Source organism: Sarcophilus harrisii, chromosome 5, assembly GCF_902635505.1.
Source record: "Sarcophilus harrisii chromosome 5, mSarHar1.11, whole genome shotgun sequence".
NCBI classification, from domain to species: domain Eukaryota; kingdom Metazoa; phylum Chordata; class Mammalia; order Dasyuromorphia; family Dasyuridae; genus Sarcophilus; species Sarcophilus harrisii.
In genome coordinates, this window is record NC_045430.1 from 233441624 (window position 1) to 233465349 (window position 23726).

Sequence of the window (23726 nt, forward strand, 5' to 3'; positions counted from 1 at the left end):
GCACAAGTAGAATAGTCTCCTATTTTTCCTAATTCCATGTATTCCTTAGTTTCATAGGAGGACTGTGACACAGATGGTGGATATCCTTCAACTAAATATGTATAATCAATCTGGATTTTGAAATGGTTTGAAATTCTTTTTTTTCCCATGTGTTTCTTTATGTTTTCTTTAGTTGCTTAAAGAACTCAAGCACATAACGTAGCCCTAAAACATCATCTTCATTATTGGTCAGTTTAAGAATATGGTTTAGAAGTGCCCCTAAATGGAATTCCAAATAATCACAAATATATTTTAATTTCCCCAATTTCTTTTGTGTGAACAAGATTACTTCGGTAGCAATAAAGGAAACTTTCTTATTAGGGAAATGGTATTAGTAAGGATGGTGATAGCTTTCATTTATGTAGTTGTTTAAGGTTTTCTACAGAGTTTTAGAATTGTTATCTCACCTCATTCTCATAGTAATCCTATGAGTTAGCAATCCATTTTACAATTGAGGAAACTGAGGTTCGGCAAAGTTAATCTTTTCTAGGATCATATAGTTAATATATGTTTGAGGTAGAATTCTAATCCAGGTCTTGATGATTTCCTTCCAGTGCTGTGTCTTCTCTATCATGCTGTCTTTCTACACAAAGACAGAAGAAATTTATTTTGGATTTGATTCCCTCCACTAAGGAGAGCCACAGAGAGTGACCAAGGCAGCTAGATGTCATACTAGAGCTGGAATCAAGAAATCCTGAATCTAAATTTGACCTTAAATATTTACTAGTTTTGTAGAAGAGTCACATAATAGAAGTTAACAATAATGGATAATGAATAACAATAAGACCTACCTCAAAAGGCTGCTGTGAGGCTCAAATGAAATCAAATAATTTAATATTTGCAAAGTATTTGGCAGGTGCCTGGTACGTAATAGGCATGTATCCCCCATATCACTCAGTGGAAATAATGAAGAATTGGGACAGGGAGAGGATATGATCACTTCACTTTAGAATTTGTGAAAAAGGAGAAAAAAGTCAGGGTATTCTGATATTTATCCTAGTTTTGAGTAGGTCAGATTATAAATGATTCAGAGAAAGGATAAGTAGACTAAATTGGACTAAAATTCTACAAGGGAAGACAGTCCAGAAAGAAGTGAGAGATCTCAAAAATGAAACCCATTGCATTGATGAGGAGGATCTATTTAAAGAGGCCAATTTTGATTCATAGGGGACTTAACATCCAGTTTAAAGGTGTGAAAGTCACTTAACCTTGTTTTTTGTCTGTTTCCTCATTTGTAAAATGAGCTGAGAAGGGAATGGCAAATCACTCCAGTATCTCTTCCAAGAAAATCTCAAATGGTGTCATGAAACTCAGACACATCTAAAAATGACCAATCAGCAATAAGCAAAAAAAACAACAAAAAAACAAACAAAAAAAACCCAACTTGTCAGGGGAAAGAACCTCAGAACGGAAAAGATAGAACAAAGATGGAAAGATGACAAGAGTAGATAGAAAAGACAAAAAATATAAAAGAAAATATCTTAATGAGATCAAATGACTTGGCCCAATTAAACTACATTTTTGATAAAGCACAACCTGACAGTGACATCACTGAGTTTTTGTTGGTGACCTCTGAACAATCCAAAATGAAAGAGGAACAATATTCTTCCCATTTTTACTGAAGCAAAAGAAATGAATTTGGCTAACTGCAGATCAGTGAATTTGGTTTGTTTCCTGGGGGAAAAAAATCTAGAAAATATTATTAAAGGGACAATTGGTAAACATCAAGGAAAGAACATAGTCATCACAAAGGGCCAGCATAATGTCTGTCATCTAGAAAAAGTCATCTGACTCTAACCCAATTTCCTTTTTGAATGGTGTTAACAGACGAGTAGGTAAAGGGATTGTTGTGTCCCTATGTCTTGACCAAACATTTGACAAAGTCTCCCCTGCTATTCTAGTGAGAAAGATGAAAAGGGGCAGTGGGCTAGACAAAAATACAATTAGGGGATTAAAGGTTCAAAATACAAAGAGAATGATAACTGGTTTAAGTAGTCTTCAGTAAAGCTGCCTGGAATCTATGTTGTTCACTGTGTGACCTAATGTTTTGATCAGTGGATTGCATAAAAACAGATAGCACGCTTATTAAATTTATAAATGACATAAAGTTGGATGATGATACATTTAGAATTCCTTAACATTTTTATTGGCTAGAATACTGACCAAATCCAATAAGATTAAATTTAATAGAAATCAAAGTAAAATCTTCCACTTTGATTTGAAAAAAAAAATCAACTTCAACAAGTACAAGATGGGATATGCCTGTGACTAGAAATTAGATGCCCAAATTTATTTATTTTAGCATTTTTACTGGATTGAAAACTCATTATGAATAAATAATGTGATTGCCAACAATATCTCATATAATTTTAGACCATATTAAAAGAAATATAGTATTTATCTGTTGCCTCTTTGAAAACTGTGCATTGTATGTATAAATACTCAGTATGTGTTAAATGAATGGATGGATGATTGAATTAATAATGGCTACCTTCATCCTATTTAAGTATAAATATATATATATATATATATATATATATGTTTAATCCCCCCATGCATGTTTGTGTGTATTTTTATATTTATATCTATTTAATCTGGCGTACCAAAAGTCTTAGTGCAGTTTTAAACTTTAATATCTATTAATTTAATAGAAATACTATAAAATTCATATACATAATATATAAATAGCTTCAAAATCAAGGTTTCAATATAGTAAAAAAGGTAAAAGATTTAATATAAGTAGCCATTAAAGTTTAAAATGGAATTAAGACTTCTGTATAATATATACATATTATATATTTATTTTCTCCTGTTAATATAGAAACCTTTTTATATTTATAAGTTTTTAAAAATAAATATTCAAAAAGGTAAAAAGGTTTAATGGTAAATTATTATCACTATTTTTAAAATGAAAAGATTTTAATGATATGCTCTATATTTTACCGCACATGTTAAATTTTGATTTTTAATGATAAGATATTATTTCCCAATGTTCTTGAAATGGTCTTTCAATAACTTCATAATGTGCTAGTTCTTGCCATTTTCTTCTAAGCAGCATGCCTGGTCATTTAAAAATAATTTGTAACAACACTGACATATAGATTATCAGAAGAATTGGAAAAAAATTGTAATCACTTAATATCATGATCATCTGGAGAACTCATTAATGAGGTGTAATTTTTTCATGATTAAATTGGTTTAAAGTATTCATGCTCTCATATTTCACCAGAACCAACTTGCCACTTTTAAAATATTCATTATTAACAACACTCCAGAAGTACATTTGTCAATTACCTCATGTTATAAACCTGAACACAATAAATCATCATGCTAACTCTATATCATTTACCAAACTTACTTTAAAGTTTGGTATGATATCTTAGACTGCCATTAATTGCAGGCAACTAGATGGTGCCATAGTGCATAGAGCACTGGATTTGGAATTAAGAAGACTCATCTTCATGAATTTAAATTCAGTCTCAGACTTTATAAGTTTATCATTTTTATTAATATTTTATTATTATAGATTTTTATTTATAAAACATATGCAATGGGTAATTTTTCAACATTGACCCTTGCAAAATCTTCTGTTCCAAATTTTCCCCTTCTTCCCTTCATCCCCTCCCCTAGATGGCAGGTAGTCCAATACATGTCAAATATGTTAAAATAGATGTTAAATCCAATATATTTATACATATTTATACAGTTATCTTGCTGCACAAGAAAAATTGGATCTAGAAAGAAAGAAAAAAACCTGAGAAGGAAAACAAAAAATGCAAGCAAACAATGACAGAAAGAGTGAAAATTCTATGTTGTGGTCCACACTCATTTCTCATAGTCCTTTCTCAGGGTATGGATGGCTCTCTTCATCACTGAACAATTGGAACTGGTTTGAATTATCTCATTGTTGAAGAGAACCATGTCCATCAGAATTGATCACTGTACAGTCTTGTTGTTGCTGTGTATAATGATCTTCTGGTTCTGCTCATTTCACTTAGCATTAATTCATTCTGAAATCATCCTTGTTTCTTACAGAACAATATTATTCCATAACATTCATATACTATAATTTATTCAGCCATTCTCCATTTGATGGGTATCCACTCAGTTTCCAGTTTCTAGCTACTACAAAAAGAGCTGCCACAAATATTTTTCCACATGTGGGTCCCTTTCCCTTCTGTAAAATCTCTTTGGGATACAGGCCCAGTAGAAACATTGCTGAATCAAAGGGTATGCACAGTTTGATAAGTTTTTGAGCATAGTTCCAAATTGCTTTTCCAGAATGGTTGGATTTGTTCAGTTTCACCAACAATGTATCAGTGTCCCAGTTTTCCCACATCCTCTCCAACATTTGTTGGTATCTTTTCCTGTCATCTTAGCCAATATGACAGGTGTATAGTGGTATCTCAGAGTTGTCTTAATTTGCATTTCTCTGATCAATAATGATTTGGAACACCTTTTCATATGACTAGAAAGAGTTTCAATTTCTTCATATGAAAATTGTCTGTTCATATCCTTTGACCATTTATCAACTGGAGAATGGCTTGATTTCTTATAAATTAGAGTCAATTCTCTATATATTTTGGAAATGAGACCTTTATCAGAACCTTTGAATGTAAAAATGTTTTCCCAGTTTGTTGCTTCCCTTCTAACCTTGTCTGTATTCCTTTTATTTGTACAAAATCTTTTAAACTTAATATAATCAAAATTATTTATTTTCTGATAAATAATGATCTCTAGTTCTTCTTTGCCCACAAATTCCTTCCTCCTCCACAGATCTGAGAGATAAACTATCCTATGTTTGTCTAATTTATTTATAATCTCATTTTTTATGTCTAAATCATGGGCCCATTTTGATTTTATCTTGGTATATGGTTTTAATTGTAGGTCAATGCCTAGTTTGTGCCATACTAGTTTCCAATTTTCCTAGCAGTTTTTGTCAAATAGTGAATTCTTGTCCCCAAAGCTGGGGTCTTTGGGTTGTCAAACACTAGATTGCTATAGTTATTGCCTATTTTGTCCTGTGAATCTAACCTATTCCATTGATCAACTACTTTTTTTTTCTTAGCCAGTACTAAATGGTTTTGATGACCACTGCTGTATAATATAGTTTTAAATCAGGTACAGCTAGGCCACCTTCATTTGATTTTCTTTTCATTAGTTCCCTTGAAATTCTTGACCTTTTGTTCTTCCAGATGAATTTTGTTGTTATTTTTTTCTAGGTCATTAAAATAATTTCTTAGGAGTCTGTTTGGGTAGCACTAAATAAATAGATTAGTTTAGGTAGTATTGTCATGTTATTATATTTGCTCGACCTATCCAAGAGCACTTGATATTTTTCCAATTGTTTACATCTGACTTTATTTATATGGAAAGTGTTTTGTAGTTTTGCTCATAGAGTTTCTGACTTTCCCTTTGCAGATAGAGTTCCAAATATGTTATCCTATTGACAGTTATTTTAAATGGAATTTCTCTTTGTATCTCTTGTTGTTGGATTTTGTTGGTGATGTATAAAAATGATGAGGATTTATGTGGATTTATTTTGTATCCTGCAACTTTGCTAAAGTTGTGAATTATTTCTAATAGCTTTTTAGTAGATTCTCTGGGGTTTTCTAAGTATACCATCATATCATCTGCAAAGAATGATAATTTGGTTTCCTCTTTACCTATTCTAATTCCTTTAATCTCTTTTTTATCTCTTATTCCTGAAGCTAGCATTTCTAATAGAACACTGAATAGTAATGTGATAATGGGTGGTCTTGTTTCACTCCTGATCTTATTGGGAATGGTCCCAGTTTATTCCTATTACATATGATGCTTACTGATGGTTTTAAATAGCTGCAACTGACTATTTTAGGGAAAAGTCCACTTATTCCTGTCCTCTCTAGTGTTTTTAATAGAAATGGGTATTAGATTTTATCAAATGCTTTTTCTGCATCTATTGAGATAATCATATTTTTGTTAATTAGGTTATTGATATAGTCAATTATGCTAATAATTGAATTAACCATGCTTTCCTGGTATAAATTGTGGTTAATCTTGTTGTATTATCCTGGGGATGATTTTCTGTAATCTCTTTGCTAAATTTTATTTAAGATTTTTGCATCAATTTTTATTAGTGAAATTGAGCTATAATTTTCTTTCTCTGTTTTTGTCCTACCTGGTATAGGTATCAGTACCATGTCTGTGTCATAAAAGGAATTTGGTAGAATCCTTCATTCCCTATTTTTTCAAATAGTTTATATAGTATTGGACTTAATTTTCTTTAAATGTTTGGTAGAATTCACATGTAAATCCATTTGGTCCTGGGGATTTTTTCTTAGGGATTTGATAATAGCTTGTTCTATTTCTTTTTCTAAAATGGAACTATTTAAGCAATTTACTTCCTCCTCTGTTAATCTGGGCAACCTATATTCTGGTAAATATTCCTTCATTTCAGTTAGGTTATCAAATTTAATGGCATAAAATTGGGCAAAGAAACTCCGAATTATTGCTCTAATTTCCTTTTCATTAGTGGAAATTTCTCCCTTTTCATTTTTGAGACTAACAATTAGATTTTTCTCTTTCCTTTTTTAAATCAAATTTACTAAAGGTTTATCTGTTTTGTTGGTTTTTTCATAAAACCAGCTTAGTTTTATTCAGAATTTATTTTTTACTTTCAATTTTATTAATCTCTCCTTTTATTTTTAAAATTTCAAGTTTGGTCTTTGGGGGTTTTTAATCTGGTCTTCTAGCTTTTTTAGTTGCAAGTTCAATTCATTGATCTTTTCTTTCTCTATTTTATGCAAGTAAGCCTCTAGAGATATAAAATTTCCTCTTATTATCCCTTTGCCTGCACCCCATAAATTTTGGTATGTTATCTCATTACTGTCATTTGTTTGGATGGAATAATTGATTGTGTCTATTTTTTATTTGTTTTACTCATTCATTCTTCAGGATGAGATTATTTAATTTTCAATTACTTTTTGGTCTATTTTCCCCTGGCTTTTTATTGAATGTAATTTTTATTGCATCGCGATCTGAAAAAAAAATGCATTTATTGTTTCTACATTTCTGCATTTAATTTTGAGGTCATAGTCAGTTTTTTTATAGGTTACGTGGATTGCTGAAAAGAAAGTGTACTCCTTTCTGTCTCCATTCAATTTTCTCCAAAGATCTATCATACCTAACTTATTTTAATATTCTATTTATCTCTTTAACTTCTTTCTTATTTATTTTGTGTTTTGATCCATCTAGTTTTGAGAGGGTAAGGTTGAGATCTCTTACTATTATAGTTTTGCTGTCTATTTCTTCTTGTAGCTCTTTTAACTCTCCTTTAGGAATTTTCATGCTCTACCACTTGGTGCATATATATTTAGTATTGATATTGCTTCATTATCTATGGTACCTTTTAGCAGAATATAGTGTCCTTCCTTATCTCTTTTAATTATGTCAATTTTTGCTTTGGCTTGATCTGAGATCAGGATGCCTACCCTTGCTTTTTTTTTATTTCATCTGAAGCATAATGGATTCTGCTCCAGCCTTTTACCTTTACTCCATATGTACCACTCCACTTTAAATGTGCTTCTTATAAAAAACATATTGTAGAATTCTGACTTTTAATCCAGTTTGCTATCCACTTCCACTTTATGGGAGAGTTCATCCCATTCACATTTATAGTTAAAGCTACTAATTCTGTAATTCCTGCCATTTTATTATTCCTAGATTATACTTTTCTTTTTCCTTTTCCCCTCCCCCTAATATTTAACTTATAAGCACCCCTTGCCTCAAGCAGCCCTCCCCTTTTAGAATCTCTCCCCCTTTCTTATACCTTTCCCCTACTATTTTTGTTTTCCTTTCTATTTTGCCTACCCCTTCCCCTTTTTGCCTTTCTGTTATGGGCCAGAACTTGAAACAAGGTGATAACTCACTGGAATTGATAGAAACAATGCTTAAATTTACATTGAGAGTTTACACATTAGCTCACACTTTAGAGTTCACAAGTTTGGGAGATTCACAAATCAGAAACCCATAATCCCACTCTCTAAGAGGAGGAGTTAACCTTTGAATTCACACAATCCCCTTTCCACTTCTAGTTCCTTTTTTATATTATAACAGTAAAATCAAATTATATATGCACTCTCTATGTATACCCATAACAGAAATACAATTCTCAAGAGTTCTTTTTACCCTTTTATACTCCTCTTGAATTCTATATTTGGAGGTCAAGTTTTTTGTTTTGCTCTGGTCTTTTCCTCAGAAATAAATGGAATTCACCTGTTTCATTGAATGCCCATCTTCTTCCCTGAAAGAAAATACTCAGTTTAGTGGGGTAGTTTATTCTTGGCTGCATTTTTGGAATATCTGATTCCTTTGATTCTTTAAGGTGGCTGCTGCTAGATTCTGAGTAATCCTTATTGTGGCTCCTCGGTATTTGAATTGTTTTTTTTTTCTTGCTGCTTGTAATATTTTTTCCTTGGTACAACAGTTCTAAAACTTAGCCATGATATTCCTTGGAGTTTTAATTTTGGGATCTCAGGAGGTGTTTGGTGACTTCTTTCAATGGCTATTTTATCTTCCAATTCAATGACATCAGGGCAATTCTCTTTGATGAGTTTTTGAAAAATATTCTCTAGGTTCTTTTTTTCATTATGTTTTTCAGGAGTCCAATAATCCTTAGATTGTCTCTCCTAGATCTATTTTGTAGGTCAGTTGTTTTTCCAAGTAGGTATTTTCCTTTTTGTTTTTCCTATTTTTTCTTTTCTTTCTTCTTCTTTTTTTTTTTTTTTTTTTTTTGGTTTTGCTTGATTGATTCTTGATGTCTCATCAAGTCATTCATTTCCATTTGTTCAGTTATGATTTTTAGTGAATTATTTTTTCTTCATTTATTTTTTTAACTTTTTTGTATTTGTCCAATTGAGTTTTTAAATGAGTTGTTCTGTCCTATGGATTGTTTTTCCATTTCACAAATTTTGTTTTTTAAGTAGTTATTTTCTTTTTTCCATTTCACAAATTCTGTTTTCCTGGGCGTTATTTACCTTTTCCAATTCAGAATTCTATTTCTCAGGGAGTTGTTTTCTCTTTCCATTTTGCCAAATCTATCTTTTAATGAGTTATATGCCTTTTCCAAACCCTCTTGCAAAGTTTTCCTTGTCTTTCCTCATTTTTCTCCTAGCTCTATTTTGAGATTCTTTTTAATTTTTTCTAGGAGAGCCCTGTCTGATGGGGATCAGGTTATAATATCCTTTGGGGCTTCATCTGAGAGTTTTCTTTGCCTTTTCACTCATTAAAAAAAAGTTAGGATCTGCTTTTAGGGCAGGGAGGTTTTTCAAGGTGGCCAAGTAGCTAGGATCATGTTGACTCACTCCAAGAGCTGGGTGGGTATGTCCAGGTCCCAGGAAATGCTGTCTTTTTGGAGTTTTCTACTTATCTTTAGTGTTTGTGTTGGAAGGTAGAAAAGTTTTTTATAAAAGTTTTTATATAAAAAGTGTTATACCTTCTCTGATGATCTACTGACTTGGCAGCCAGGGCAGAGTAGCCAACACTGCTGTAGATTCCTCCCCATTGATTCTCTGTCAGGCAGAGTCTGCACTGCCCCATGGAGATCGGGTACTGCCCCGAGTCTGCACAGCATGGCCTGGCATCCTGTGCCTGGCCACCTCCTCCCATGAAATACTTTTCTGGCGATCTTCGAAATGATCTTCTGCTGATAATTTGCTGCACTGCCAATATTTGCAGATTCTGCTGGTCCAGAGCTAATTCAGAGGCTGGAGTTCATAATTAATATGGGGAGTAGTAGTAGAAGGTCAGAAAGAAATGTATGTCTTCTCCACCATCTTGGCTCCACTCCCCCAGTCTCAGACATTTACTAGCTCTCTGATACTGAGCAAGATACTTAACTCTGTTTGCCTCAGTTTCTTCATCTGACAAATGATCCAGAAAAGGAAGTACGAAACCACTCTAGTATCATGGACAAGACATGAAGGATCAGAAATGACAGAATAACAGTTGTATATATAACATCCATCTCACTAATGTACCTTATAATAGTAAAGAACATTAATGTGAAGGACAACAAAAGCTTTCATTATAGGTAACTGAAAATGTGCTTTTACATACACATATAGATCCCCCATCTTCCCTCATATTGTTCCTTGAGATTTTTTGACATGTATAACAAGGTTTGCTTGTTGATTCTGGACTATTACAGTGAATAGGAACTGAAGCTTTCTAGTTTAACATATATATGGCAGAGAATCTCCTTTACATCTTTGAGAAATGGTCAACTCATAAAGATTTCTAGTAATAAATGGCATCCTCTACCTAAGGCATCCTATTCCACTTTGTCATTGCTCTCATTGTTTAGGAAATTTTTTCTTATGTGTTACTGAAGTCTGCATCTTTGCAACTTCCACTTATTATGTATAGTTCTAGCCAAGAAGACCACATAGGACAATTCTAAAGCATCTTTCATGTGATATACAGCCTTTCAATGCTTGAGTAGAATTCTCATATTTTTTTTCTTGTTCAGGCTAAACATTTTCAGTTCCTTCTATCAGATCTCTTTTGAAAGATTGCAAGGCCCTTCGATATGCTGTATGCTCCAGCTTAATATTATTTTTCCTAAAATGTGGTACCTAATACTTAATATAATATACCATATGTAATCTGACTAGTACAGAATTCAGGGGGATTTTGTTCTAAATGCTCTTGTATTTTTTGCAGTCCAAGATGACTTTTAGTTTAGGGCTCCCTCACTCTTGATTCCATTTATTTTCAGCCTCCCATACATGCAGATTTTTTTTGGATGAACTATTATACACTCAAGTCTGTCCTATACCTTGAGTTGAGTTTTTGACCTTTGAAGTGTAAGACTTGAAATTAACCCCTATTGAATGCCCATCAATTGGGGAATGGCTGAACAAATTATGATATATGAATGCAATGGACTACTATTGTTCTGTAAGAAATTGTAAGCAAGCAAATTTCAGAGAAACCTGAAAAGACTTATATGAACTGATGTCAGCTGAGTGAAGGGAATAAAAGCAGGAGAATATTGTGCACAGTAAAATTAACATTGTGTGAAGTTAGACTTATAATAGAAATTGGCATCCACATTCAGAGAAAAAAGTATGGAGACAATGCAGATTGAAGTATATTATTTTCTTTTCTTTTTTTCTTTTTTATTTCTTGTGGTTTTAAACTTTTGTTCTGATTTTTCTTTTACAATATGACTAATGTGAAAATGTGTTGAACATGATTGTACATGTATAAAATATATCAGATTGCTTTCTGTCTTGGGGAAAGAGAGGGAGAAAATTTTGGAACTCAAAATCTTAAAATTTAATTGAATGGATATTGAAAATTATCTTTACATGTATTGGGGAAAAATGATATTAAGTGAAAAATTAAAAAAAAGAAATTTGCTCCTATTAAAATTTATCTTCAATCAGTTGATAAAGATTGGTTGAAGAATTGAGATTCTTGTATACTAGGTACTGTAATAGACCCTGCAGATGCAAGTAGAAATATTTAAAAGTCCCTGTCTACCATAAGATTATAGTATACTGAAGTATATGTTTGTATATGGGGGTGGGGTTGGGATACAACATGTTAATGGATGAGTAAATTCTAGATATATAGAAAATAAATTTGGCTGGATGTGGTGGCACAAATCTGTGATCCTATTACTGGGTGAGGCTGAAGTTGGTGGATCACTTGAGTTTGAGAATTTTGAATTCCAGAAAGGCTAAAACCATTCTAATCCATTGTCTTTGTGGTTTGGCAATAAGATGATGAATCCCTGTAAATGAAGCTTCACCTAAGGAAGGTGAGCCAATTCAGGACAAGTTAAAGCTTCTAAACCATTAGAATTGAGTTCATAAATGGCTGTTGTACTTTCAGTCTGGGTGACATAGGCTAGAAAAACAGAGAGGAAGAAAAGAAGGAAGGGGAAACAGGAAAGGAAGGAAGAAGGAAAGAAAAAAGAAATGAAGGAAGGAAACAAACAAGCAAATATGACATGCAGGGGGAAAATTATTTCAGGGTATGTGTGGGGAAAGGAACTAACAACTGGGAAAATAGAAAAATCCTGTTGAAAGGAAAACTCTTGATATATTTGATTTTGTCCAACATATTAAGAAGTTTGTTTGAATCCTGAATACATCTAGGGAGAGTAAGTTAGCTATTTTTTCCAGCCTGGTGTCATTTTCAGATCAAGATCTTTTCATGTGTGAAGGACTTCAGAGTAGGTATCATATTTCTTGAATTTCATTTCTTTTAATAGTGCAGAGAATCCTAAAATTTTTAGCACTGTTTTAGGATATAAACACTTATAACGTTGGGTCACCCTAACTATGAGCTAAGCCAACAATTTGATTAATGAAAGGGAGAAAGGAGGAAGACATGGTTATGAGCTAAGTAAACACTATTCTAATTAATTGGGAGGGGAATACCTAGGAAATTTTAAAATGTTTCTAGCATTTTTAGTAATTTCAGTTTGCATAAATGCCATAATTAGGTTGAATGTACATAAAGTTTAGGCATTCAGGCAATTACTTTGCATAATTTGTGGGGAAAGATGAATAAGAAATAGAAATACATAAGATGAGAAAACCTGGAATGATTGCAGTCTATATCAGTAAAGGAAATATGTACTGATGCAATTAATGATTTTTCAAACTAAGTAATTTAAGTAAAATCTAACAAAACCACAAGTATCTGCTTTTTCCTGAATCATTTATTATTTCCAGGACACTGGTGTTCTATGTAAAGCACTTCTTTTAAATGAAGAAGATTTGTAATTGACTAAGACACTCACATCACTATTAATAGCTGGAATAGTAATCAACTAATCCATAGAGATGCTAGTGACTGGCAATTTTGAGAATGACCATTTATCATTTATCTGAGAAGTAGGATGTAAAATTAGCCCATGCTTCCTGATGGGTTGAATTATATCTGTTTCAAATGTTTTAAAATCTTCACTTTAATCCAGTTAATATAATATATGAGCTTGACTTCACTATTTGTGTTTGGTATATTAATCTGAAGAGAACGTCTAAGTACGACTATTCTAGTAACACATCATCACTGAAAATGGCATTTCATCTCTGAAGCAGCTTTCATTGTTGGTTGCTGATGAAGAAGTCACCCGAGGACTCGGGAAAGATGTTTTGAAATCCTCTGTAATGATTTCTTTTGTATGTGTGTTTTTAATATGCAGCCCCTGTACTTCCTGGGGCCTACCAACAAAGCCAATCCCAAGGCTACGGGTATATGCATCAGACCAGTGTGTCATCCATGAGATCAATGCAGCACTCGCCAAATCTGGTATGTATATAATTTATAAATTCATGAATTTACTCATTCTTCTTTTTTAAAATAGATATTAACCTACTTTGGTCTTTAGTCTTGACATGCATGCATTGGCTAAAAGAAAAAAAAAAGTACTTTTCTAATCTCAATTTAAATTTAAATCGGGTAACAAATGACTGAATGTTACTGGGAAGAAGAATATCTGCTCTTCTTATCTCTTTATTACTCAGATATTAAAAGCATGGATTTGCTGAATCAGAAGGAATTTTAGAGATAAACCAACCTCTTAACCACTGTAGAAATCCTTTCTACAACATTCTTGAATCATGATCATGCAACCCTTCTTTTTGGGGGACACTTTCAATGATAAAAAGCTTTTTACATTTTCAAGTTCAAAAAAGTGATTTAATTTTTTTTGTGTGTGTGCATAGAGTGTTGTCTATTTATGGAAGGGGAATTGAATACTTAGAGAAGACATCATCCCTACTCTTGTAGTATTTATAGCTTAGTTTTTTTTTTTTTGAGGTAGCCTGTTTTTTAACTCATTGCAAAACACCCTTCCTTATAACAAAGTACCTCCCTTATACTGAGCTGAAATTCCTTGATATATGATATATTTTGTAGGAATGACCTGAAAAAGGAAATGGTAAACCACTCCAGTATCTTTGCCAAGAAAACCTCAAATAGGGTCAGGAAGACTCAGGCATTACTGGAAAAATGACTAAACAACCTAACACAAGCATTAGCCAAATTTTTTATTTTAGCCATGACAAAGAGAATAAAATTCATTTTAAAAATACTTGCTATACTATGGGTTCAGTTATATTACCTTTTTCAGGATACAAAATCTTTATTGTCTCTATCATTGGGATCTAAAAACTTTCCAGGACAACTTTACTTTTGTCACTTGACACCAACTTTTCAAAATGCTTCTACTTGATGAATCTTAGTCAGTTGATCCAGAATGAGTCTGAGTGAAGCCCATGAAGAAATGATGTGGGGCAACTGAGGGAGAGGAAAAGTGACATGGTACAAAGATCCTAGGACTTGAAGTCCAGAGAGTTGTGGGTTAAAATTCCAAGTCACTTAATTATTCTGAGCCTCAGTTTCCTGATCTATAAGTGAATGGGTTGCAACTACACTATCCATCTCACTGGGAAAAGATGAAGTTCAAAGGAGATTTTTATATTGACCTATCTATTTGGTAAATCACTTTTGTGTGAAGTGACATTTATAATTGGAAATTAGGAAGAATCATACTAGACCCTAGGGTAATGTCACGTCTGCCAGGTTGCAAGGTTCTGAGTCTGCAAATATTGATTCTCTGGTTTGATCTGTCATAGAAATGATTCTACCTGAAATGACTAGAAATGCTTTCTTTCTTTGATAGTTTAGATATCATTAGAGGTCATTATAACTTACTAAATAAAGTTCTAGACTTGGAGACAGAAAAATCTTGATACAGATCACCCTTCTTTAGGTGTGACCTTAGGCAAATCAACTCATATCTCTGAACCTCATTTTCATAATCTTTAACACTAAAGAGATCATACCTGTATTATCTACCTTGCAGATTCATAATAAAGCTAAAGTGAGATCATGTTTGTAAGCTTTAAAATTCTCTATGTGTAGGTTATTATTAGTAGTAATAATGAGAATAGGATAGTGATATCACAGCAGTACTTCCAGTAAAATGTTATTTCAAAGACTACTTCCAAGAAAAGTCTTATTCCCATGCTACTGGGAGATGACCCTGAATTTACAAAAGTTATGTCAGCAGAGAACATGCTTCGGCAACTGAAACGAGCTCTGGAGCAAGAAAGTAAAACAAGGTTAAATTCAGACAGGCGTGGCAGTAACTTGTGGTCTTGAGAAAAAGGGGAGCTGCCTTTTGATGGTCATAGCAACAGAGAGAGTGTTTCGCTAATGGTGAAAAGGAGTTATGGTTGGGTGAGGATAATTTTTTCATTGGTGAAATCCCAAGTCTTTAGAAATCCCAATATATTGCTTAGTAAAGCAAAACAACTAGTATTTATATGGTGTGTTAAAACTTGCATAACTACACACACACACACACACACAGTGCCACAAAAGTGTTAGAGCACTTCAAAATTTTAATAGCTTAAATAGTGTGTCTTTGTTGTCATTTGATAGTAACCTTGTGAGATAGAACCCATGGGTATTATGATCTCCATTTTATGGATGAGGAACCTGAGTCTTAGAAATATAAAGTGTCTTGCTTGTGGGTTCTGGAGCTTCTCAGTCCAGCTAATATTTGAACCAGGGCTATTTCCTGACTTCCAAGTCTTTTGCTTGATCCGTCTATGATTTTAACTATTGTTACTCAGAGAACATCCCTTCTTTTCCATTAACAGAGGACCTATCGTGCGATGTATGATTACAGTGCTCAAGATGAAGATGAAGTTTCCTTCAGGGATGGTGACTATATTGTCAACGTGCAACCCATCGATGATGGATGGATGTACGGCACTGTGCAGAGAACTGGGAAAACTGGAATGCTTCCAGCCAACTACATTGAGTTTGTTAACTAATTCTTTCTTTTCCTTCCCTTTTGAGCTTTATTCTGATATATTCTAAAATCTAACCTTTTTAAAAAAGATGGAAAATACTTTTAAGATCACTTATTAGCTATTTTATCACTGAGATGAGTCAGCCCTTAAATTGAAAAATAGACACACAGGTCCCAGGAAGAAAGAATGGGCTTTCAGCCAAAAGCAGTCAGTCATTCCAAAACCCAACCAAGTTAATAGTGACTGGATATCTAGTGCTATTAACTGTGTTAATGATTTCCTCTGATTGGCTCCTGATCCCTTGTGTAAAATGTGCTTTTCTGGTGTTGAAAAGAGGCCTTGCTTTTCCCTCTAATCAGAAAAGTAAAAGAAACTTCTTAGCTGTCACTCTAGCATCATGAGAGATCCAGTCCATTAACGTAATAATAGCACATCCAGTAATCTCTGAGCTGTTTAAATTTAGGCTCATAAGGCAGGTATCAAATCAAGTTGTAATCATTCAGTTGGGTATTTTTAAGGACTGGCAGAGAATAGTTTGGTTAAAATCACATTGTCTTATCCAGTAGCCATAGGGGTAAAGAAAATTCTGCTCACACAATAAAAAAGATTCTCATATTCCTCAGCACAATGGCATCTGTGGTCTCCATATGCATTCCCAGGTGTACCCCTCTCCTCCACTTATATTTGATAGGGCCAACTGATTAAGACTCTCTTTCTGCTTTCTATTATTTACCCTCTAAATGTATTCAGGGAAAGGAATATAATATTTGCTTGGCCTCATAAAATATCAAGGCCAAATAACTCTATAGCTATTCTACAAAGACCTAAATTCAAATGCTGCTTATTTTCCTTCTCTAATCTTCTTTACCCTGATTACCCCAGGCAGGCTTAAGCTTATGTACCATATGCAGTTTTACTGCATAGCCCATAACCATGTTTATTCCTGTCATAACAGCCAAGTACATAGCTGATTAAAAAACACCCTGTTTGCCAGCTCATCAGAAAAAATACATTTTAAAAAGTTGCTTGAGATTATTCTGCTGTGCTGCATTCTAATTTTGAAGAAGTTAAAACCTTAGGAAATAGATTTATATTCTAGTACATAAATAATTTAGATATTCCTTGAGCAGTTTTCACTTACATGCTTCTATATTAAGGGGAAAAAAGACTAACAGGATCCAGTTGAATTTGAAAAGTTGAATTTGAATAAACCGTATTGAAAATTGCAAAAAAAAAATTAATGGAAAGACAGATTCTGTTTAGCATATAATAAATGAGTAGTTCTCATTTGGTGTCTGGCATGAAAATTCAGCAACCTAAACTGGTTACATAAAAAAATTCTCTTTCTACATTGTATTATATATCTCCTTTAGATCTAAATCTGGATGGTATGTGTATGGGAAAATAGGAAATTCATTAGAGTTTTTCAACATAGACACAATGAGTTGCTCATTAGCTGAGGAGAGCTCATGAAGAGTTGTTTTTTTCCCACAGAGAATGAGTAGAAACTCCCATCAAATTAGTCCTACTCTTACCTGGGGGTCACTGTGTCATGAATTCAAAAGCTGAATGGAGGAGAAAAGGTGTGGATACACCCATATTATTTTTTCCTGATTTTGTAATTTATTGTCATCTGAAGTGAGATTATGCACAAAGGACATCTGGATTTTTTTTGTACAAGTACAGAGCTTTGTTTAATGCTTCTTTTTTAAACTTTCCAAATATTTAGTAAAATTTACATTACTTAGAGAGATTATCTTTAGCACAGAATGTAATGAAAAAGTTAAAGTAACCATAAGCCTGAAACAAATATCTTGCAAAAAAATCTTGTGGGGCCAAAGCTGTCCATCAATACTGTATACCTTTGAAGATCTGTTATTGTCTTACTTTGGGGAGGAGGTGGAACTAAGAAATCAATAAGCTATATTACAATCAAATCATGTTTACATGATATCACTAAGACCTGAAAAGTGAAAATTTCAGTCAATCAGGCTTATTTTGAATGGGGGTTGGGGTGATAATAACATTATTTAATAATGGATTTGACTTTTTCTTCATCATTGATTTGGAAAGTTATTTAACAGAATCAATGTAATTAACTAGCTGTTTGGGGGGTTATTAAGAAACAGACTAAGGAAAACCTAAATATGTAATTGAATGGAAGAATATTCTTTGACAAAAACCTAATTTAAAGGCAATAAGCCTTTTCACTTCCATTTGATTTTTACGTAAATTTGTAAGTTTCAAGGCACAAATTAGGCCATTTTCTGTGATAAGGTTAAAAAAAAGCATTTGGTGATTGCAATTTCAAAATAAGTATAAGATGGCTATAATTTTTACAAACCCCATATATAGGATATTCATGGAAAACTGAATTTGTGATAATTAGAATCAGGACTACAATGTGGAAACAATATTTTATATTTATTTTGTGGTGTCAAAACTCAAATTTAGAAAATCTATGTCCACATAGTGTTCTATTTCTGAGCTTCATATAGGATCTATACATCAATCAAGATACTTATGCTTCATATAGTACCAACCAGCAGTAGTTAATTAAGAGGCAAGCTTCAACATTGAACTAATTGGCAGTGTTGTAGATGAAGAACAACAAGATAATGTGTACTCTGAAGATCACAATTCATTATGGTTGTTCATGGGTTCATAATCTTGTTTTGTTGCTAAGTATCTCTGAAATAGCAGGAACACTGGAAACATATCTTGTACCAAAGCACCATTTCTACAGGATCATGGTTTTAAAAAAAAGTACATTCTATGTGTTCTTATCTCATTCTTTATTATATGGTGGCAACACCTCCTACCCCATCCTAATCCAGCTTGTCGACATCTCTCTCATAAAACGCTGACAGCAAAAGATCAAAGTTAAGAATTTAAATTTGTTTCGTCAAGTCAAAGGGACTGCACCATACCAAAAAAGCAAAATAGAAAGGATGAATGTCCTTGTCTTTCTAATCATGATATGTTTGCAAGAGTGCTAAAAGCAACTAAGCCAGTTTGATTCATTTTTAAAGATTTCCAAGAAAAACAGCAAGAAGAACAAACATTCAAAACTGTGTGTGAATCATTTTTCTCTTGAGAGTGATGTTAATGAAAATGTATTTCTTCTGTTGTAAGGTTTTGTAGTACACATTTTTACTAATTCTTATCTAGGAAAGCTTTCTATTTTTAACCTGTGGTAAACTGAATTCTTCTTTGTCATCTTGTTATCATCAACTCTAATGAGCAGCATAATCAGTTTGTGGTATTGGGATCCATATCTCATGTCTCATTGAGCTCAGAACATACAAAAAGTATGTAAGCACAATTCTCAGAACCCATCTTGTGTAGACCTACTATTTTAGCAGGTCTTTACTCAACCTCTGTTTTTGTTTTTCTCATCAATTAAGTGAAGTGACAAACTTTAAAAAAAAAAGTGTATTATATTGCTTGTTTTTTTTTTAAACCACGACTAAATCTGTCTTTGTTGTGCTTCAATGCATTCCAAGGATTGGAAAAAGTTCCTTCTCAAAGAGGCAATGGAATGACTAAAATTGCCCCTCTATTTTAAGTTCATTCACATCCACTGACATGTTTTAAGTGCAAAGATAATTTGTTATCCTTTAAATGTGTGTTACCCTTTAAAACACACATGTATAAAGATAGAGAGAGAAAATAAGATTTTATTGCATATTTAATAAAATCGGGTGCCTTGTTGCTTACTCCCTTTTGTCCACATGGCCTTTGAAAGAAAACAAGCAAGTTTCTGTTGCCAATTCTTCAGGAAAGCTCATATCATATATGATTTGTATTTTTAGGAATTGGGAAGCTGTTAAGAAAAGAGAGCTATCTTTGCCATTCAACCATATTAGAATGAATCAATAATTGCATTTCACTTTCAGAAGATTCAAACTCATAAAAAAGAGCATTTAAAAACTTCCATTTTTTTTTCTTGAGAGTTCCTTGGGGAATCAAAATATCTATAGTTCTTTATAACACAAAGGTTAAATTTAGATTTGGGGATTTTTAGTATCTCCCAGACAAAAGAATTATGAAGCACAGGCATTTGGCAGAATTAACAGCAGGAGAAGAAAATTATTTTGTTAGCTCATTGCTTATTCAACTGTTTGCCTCTAAGAATCTAAAACCTGTAGAAATAGATAGACGTATAAATGTTGCTACATTATGACTGTCCTGAGTCACATGAAGTATTGAAACAAAAAACTTTAGTTAAGTATTGTCTTAGTAGTAAAATGTATTAATTAGGTTTAAAATGCTAAACGAAAGTAGTTCTTTGAAGTACTCTATGCCCTTCAGGGCTCTTTGTAAGCAACTGCCAACTACAGGTGACCTAAAAAGCTAAGACTTTAGATAAGCTGTAGCAATTATTCCAAGATGCTTTCTACAGGAACTCCACGCCACAAGTCAGAAAGAAGCCTCAGGACCATCTGCTCTCCCTCAAACTCTGTGATTCACTTCAATATATTTGTGGGGATTTCACATGTTTTTTTTGTGTCTGATATACAATATACAGTTTGCATACTAGACTTAAGTTGTAATCCATTTGCTGTTGAGAATGAATTGTTTTGGAAGATGAAAGGGTATTGCATGACAATCATTTGCTTGGGTTTTGCACTGGATGGGTTTCTGGACCATCAGAAAATAGCACTGAATGTACTGTTGACATAATGTAGAAATTATAAGCTGTTGGTTTTTGCCATGTGATATTAAAAAATTAGTAAAAAGGAACTGGGCAGTTTGGCTTATATTTGCTTAAAATTATGATTGTTATGTTGCTTTTTTTTTCTTCCAAAAACTGTATTTGCTTAAAAGGTATATAGTTAAGAAGGAAACAATGTTTATTGAATGGAGGGACTTACAGAATGATGTCACATGTGGACATAATTTGACCTTTGTCATGCAGATTGTTAACACCAGCTATTAAAATATATTTTAGTAGAAATGTTTTAATTCACGTTCTTTTCCCTTGACACTGTGAATCTTAAAACCCTGATGGACTACAACATCGTCATGCTAACCCAAATACTAACCTATGCAAACTAGATCACGTTTCATTTGATGTCACAGTGAATGTAATATGGTATTTTTTTCCCTGCCTAATATGCAATGGCATTAAAAACAAATGGTTGAGTCTCACATCATGTATGTTCATTGTGGTCACTGATTGCATTCTTCAATGCAACTGTTGTCATTAGGAACAGTTTAGGAGCAAAGCAACAGTTATTTGAATTGGTTGATAAATTGTTGAAATGAGATATGTATGTTTGCTGAAGCTCCAGCTTACTCACTTTGAGTGTTTTCCTCAAGTAGAAATGTTTGTAGAAATGCCCTCACTTCAGGGTATGGATATTCTTTTCTCCATTCTGTGTTTGTGAAACTTTATAAAAGCATTAATTTTCCATCCTTACACATTTAGTTTGCTCAAATAAATGCAGGTAATGATGAAATGGGGTCTGCTGCTTGACTGTCACATTGGGAGACACGATAATGTCTTATTAGGCTTTAACATAACTCATTTGAGCCATTAATTGGGTATGAGAGGTGGACATCATGGTTCACATGGCACCAATGAGTTATAGGTACACATAACACTAGTTAATTATTTTAAAAAGTCTTTTCCAATTAAGATGTAGTTATAAGGAATCACCACGGTTCTTTAACAAATACAGCATCTCTTTGCAATAGCAATGAATAATACAGAAATGCAGTACTGTGTTTAGCACTGTTATTTTTTCTTCAGTGTTTACTTACCAGTATCATACTTGATGAAATTTCAATTTTTCATATTTACTTAAGGATAAAACCAATTTATAGCAAAGAACAGAAAGAAGAGATCAAACATATGAGTAGAGTAACACTATGATATTCTCATTATGTGGTGTTCCATTTGTCAGATGGAATTATTATTGTTTTTTTCTCTGATTTCTCTATGATTTAAAAAGATAAACGAATACTTAGGAACTCTTATTCTCTTCACCTCAATGCATTTTCATTTGGTAGTATATGACTCAGGACAACATGATGAACTGAAAAACTGGATTTGAAGTCAGAAGATCTGGGTTCAAATTTCAGTTCTTCCATTTGGTGAACTTGGGCAAGTTACTTCAGTGCTTTGAGATTCATTTTTCTTCATGTGTAAAATCAGATAGTCTTTAAGATCCCTTCCAATTCCAGATACAATCTGATGAACTTTTGAATACTGAACTGATGAATTATTCAGATAAATCTCAGCATAATCTGACTTAAACTCCTTGTTTATGAGGTGCAGTGGATATATAGTACTAGGCCTGGAGCCAGGAAGACTCATCTTCCTAAATTCAAATCTGGCCTGGTATTTCCTAGTTGTATGATTCTGGGCAAGTTACTTAACCCTCAGTTTTCTAACCAGTAAAATGAGCAGGGGAAGTAAATGCAAACCACTCCAGTATCTTTGGATACCTCAAATGAATTCATGAAAAGTCATACATGATTGAAACAACACAATGATAACAACATTTTAGAAAGCAAACCTCAGTTGTCATATTTAGGAAGTATATTCATTCTTTTAATAGTAGCAGTGTCCAAAAATACTGATGTTGACATTATCATTGTAACACATAGTTTTAAGTTGGGGGAATAATAAATTTCCTCCCGCAGCCCTTTTTTGCTATATTTTTTCCAATGTAGTTGTCTTGCAATTCCTGCAATTTAGACAGCTAGACAGTATGGCATACATGGGATAATTTTTATGGAACAGTAAAGGAATCAATTTTCATTTTTATTGTGATATAAATAAAACTTGTAAAATGAGTTACATAAATAAGATAACCTACCAGAAATTATCTTTTCTTATTAAAATTTTAGAAATGCAAAGGGCAAAATATGATCAAAACCCTATTTTTTCTTTGTGTGTTACCTTGTTCCTATGCAGAAAAATCTGAAACTGATTTTTGTGATTGCTCAAAATTAAATATAGACCAAATGCTAACGTCACATATCTTTTGCAGCTCTAAGCAAAATTTTTAGACCTTCGTCTGTTGTGTAAAACCCTATTTTGGAGTGAGTTGGGCATAGTTGAATCCCTGAAAGATTAAATGAATTTAAGGGGTGAGGAACTCAGCACAAGAATAGCGCAAGTTGCTGGTTTCATATTTCTACACTGCCAGCTCAATCTCTACCTTCTCTTAATTTTCTTTCTTTGTTCAAACAAACATGAGAGAGAGATAAGACTCAAATAAAAGATTGGGTGAAATGCATGTCTTATTTATTCCATCACAGATAACAGTGAACTTTTCTGCACCCCTAATTGTTAATCAGCAAAATGTGTCTTTTCATGATTTCTCTCTTTAATAACAATTAAAGGCATCTTTTTCTAATCTTGGGGGATTTTCTCTTGACTCTAATATTTTTGGGATTCCCTACAATTTCAGTGTATCATCAAACTCACATACTTATCAGAAATACATATTTTGAAAGTTTTAAATAAGTGAGGCCATTCTCTAATACTTAAAGTAGTTCAGATGCCAATTGATAAAAAGAATTCCCCTCCCCACTCCAGGAATTCTCTCTGCCAACAAAATTCAAGATTTTCTTCAAAAAAGTAAAAATCACTGTTTTTAACTTTTGAATGCTAGCTGGAAATTTCTTTAAAGTGGGATGAACTTATTCCTCATGGGAACATGCCTGGTAAATAAATTATCATATAGCTTTATTTCTAAATGTGAGCTTTTAGAGAAATAGCATGGTAAAGTGGCAAGAGTATGAAATTTGCCATCTGAGGGTCTGGGGATCAAATCCCAGCTCTGCTACTTACTGCCTGTGTGACTCTGGGCTATAGTTTCTTTATCTGTAAAATGAAGGAGT

General features: G+C 33.1%; 1 protein-coding gene across 6 annotated transcripts in view; it reads left to right on the top strand.

Moving 5' to 3' along the window:
• NEBL (nebulette) overlaps positions 1–21022 on the top strand; it is a 450902-nt gene extending 429880 nt beyond the window's left edge. For 4 of the 6 annotated variants that reach the window (XM_031939888.1, XM_012551250.3, XM_031939885.1 and 1 more), the window contains 2 exons: positions 13244–13350; positions 15711–16009. In XM_031939888.1, coding sequence (XP_031795748.1) covers positions 13244–13350; positions 15711–15887 — 284 coding nt within the window. In that variant the 3' untranslated portion in view covers positions 15888–16009. Of the gene's footprint in view, positions 1–13243; positions 13351–15710 lie in introns of all 6 variants that reach the window. The other 2 variants (XM_031939884.1, XM_031939883.1) reach the window with 2 other exon arrangements.
• The last annotated feature ends 2704 nt before the right edge of the window (positions 21023–23726 follow it).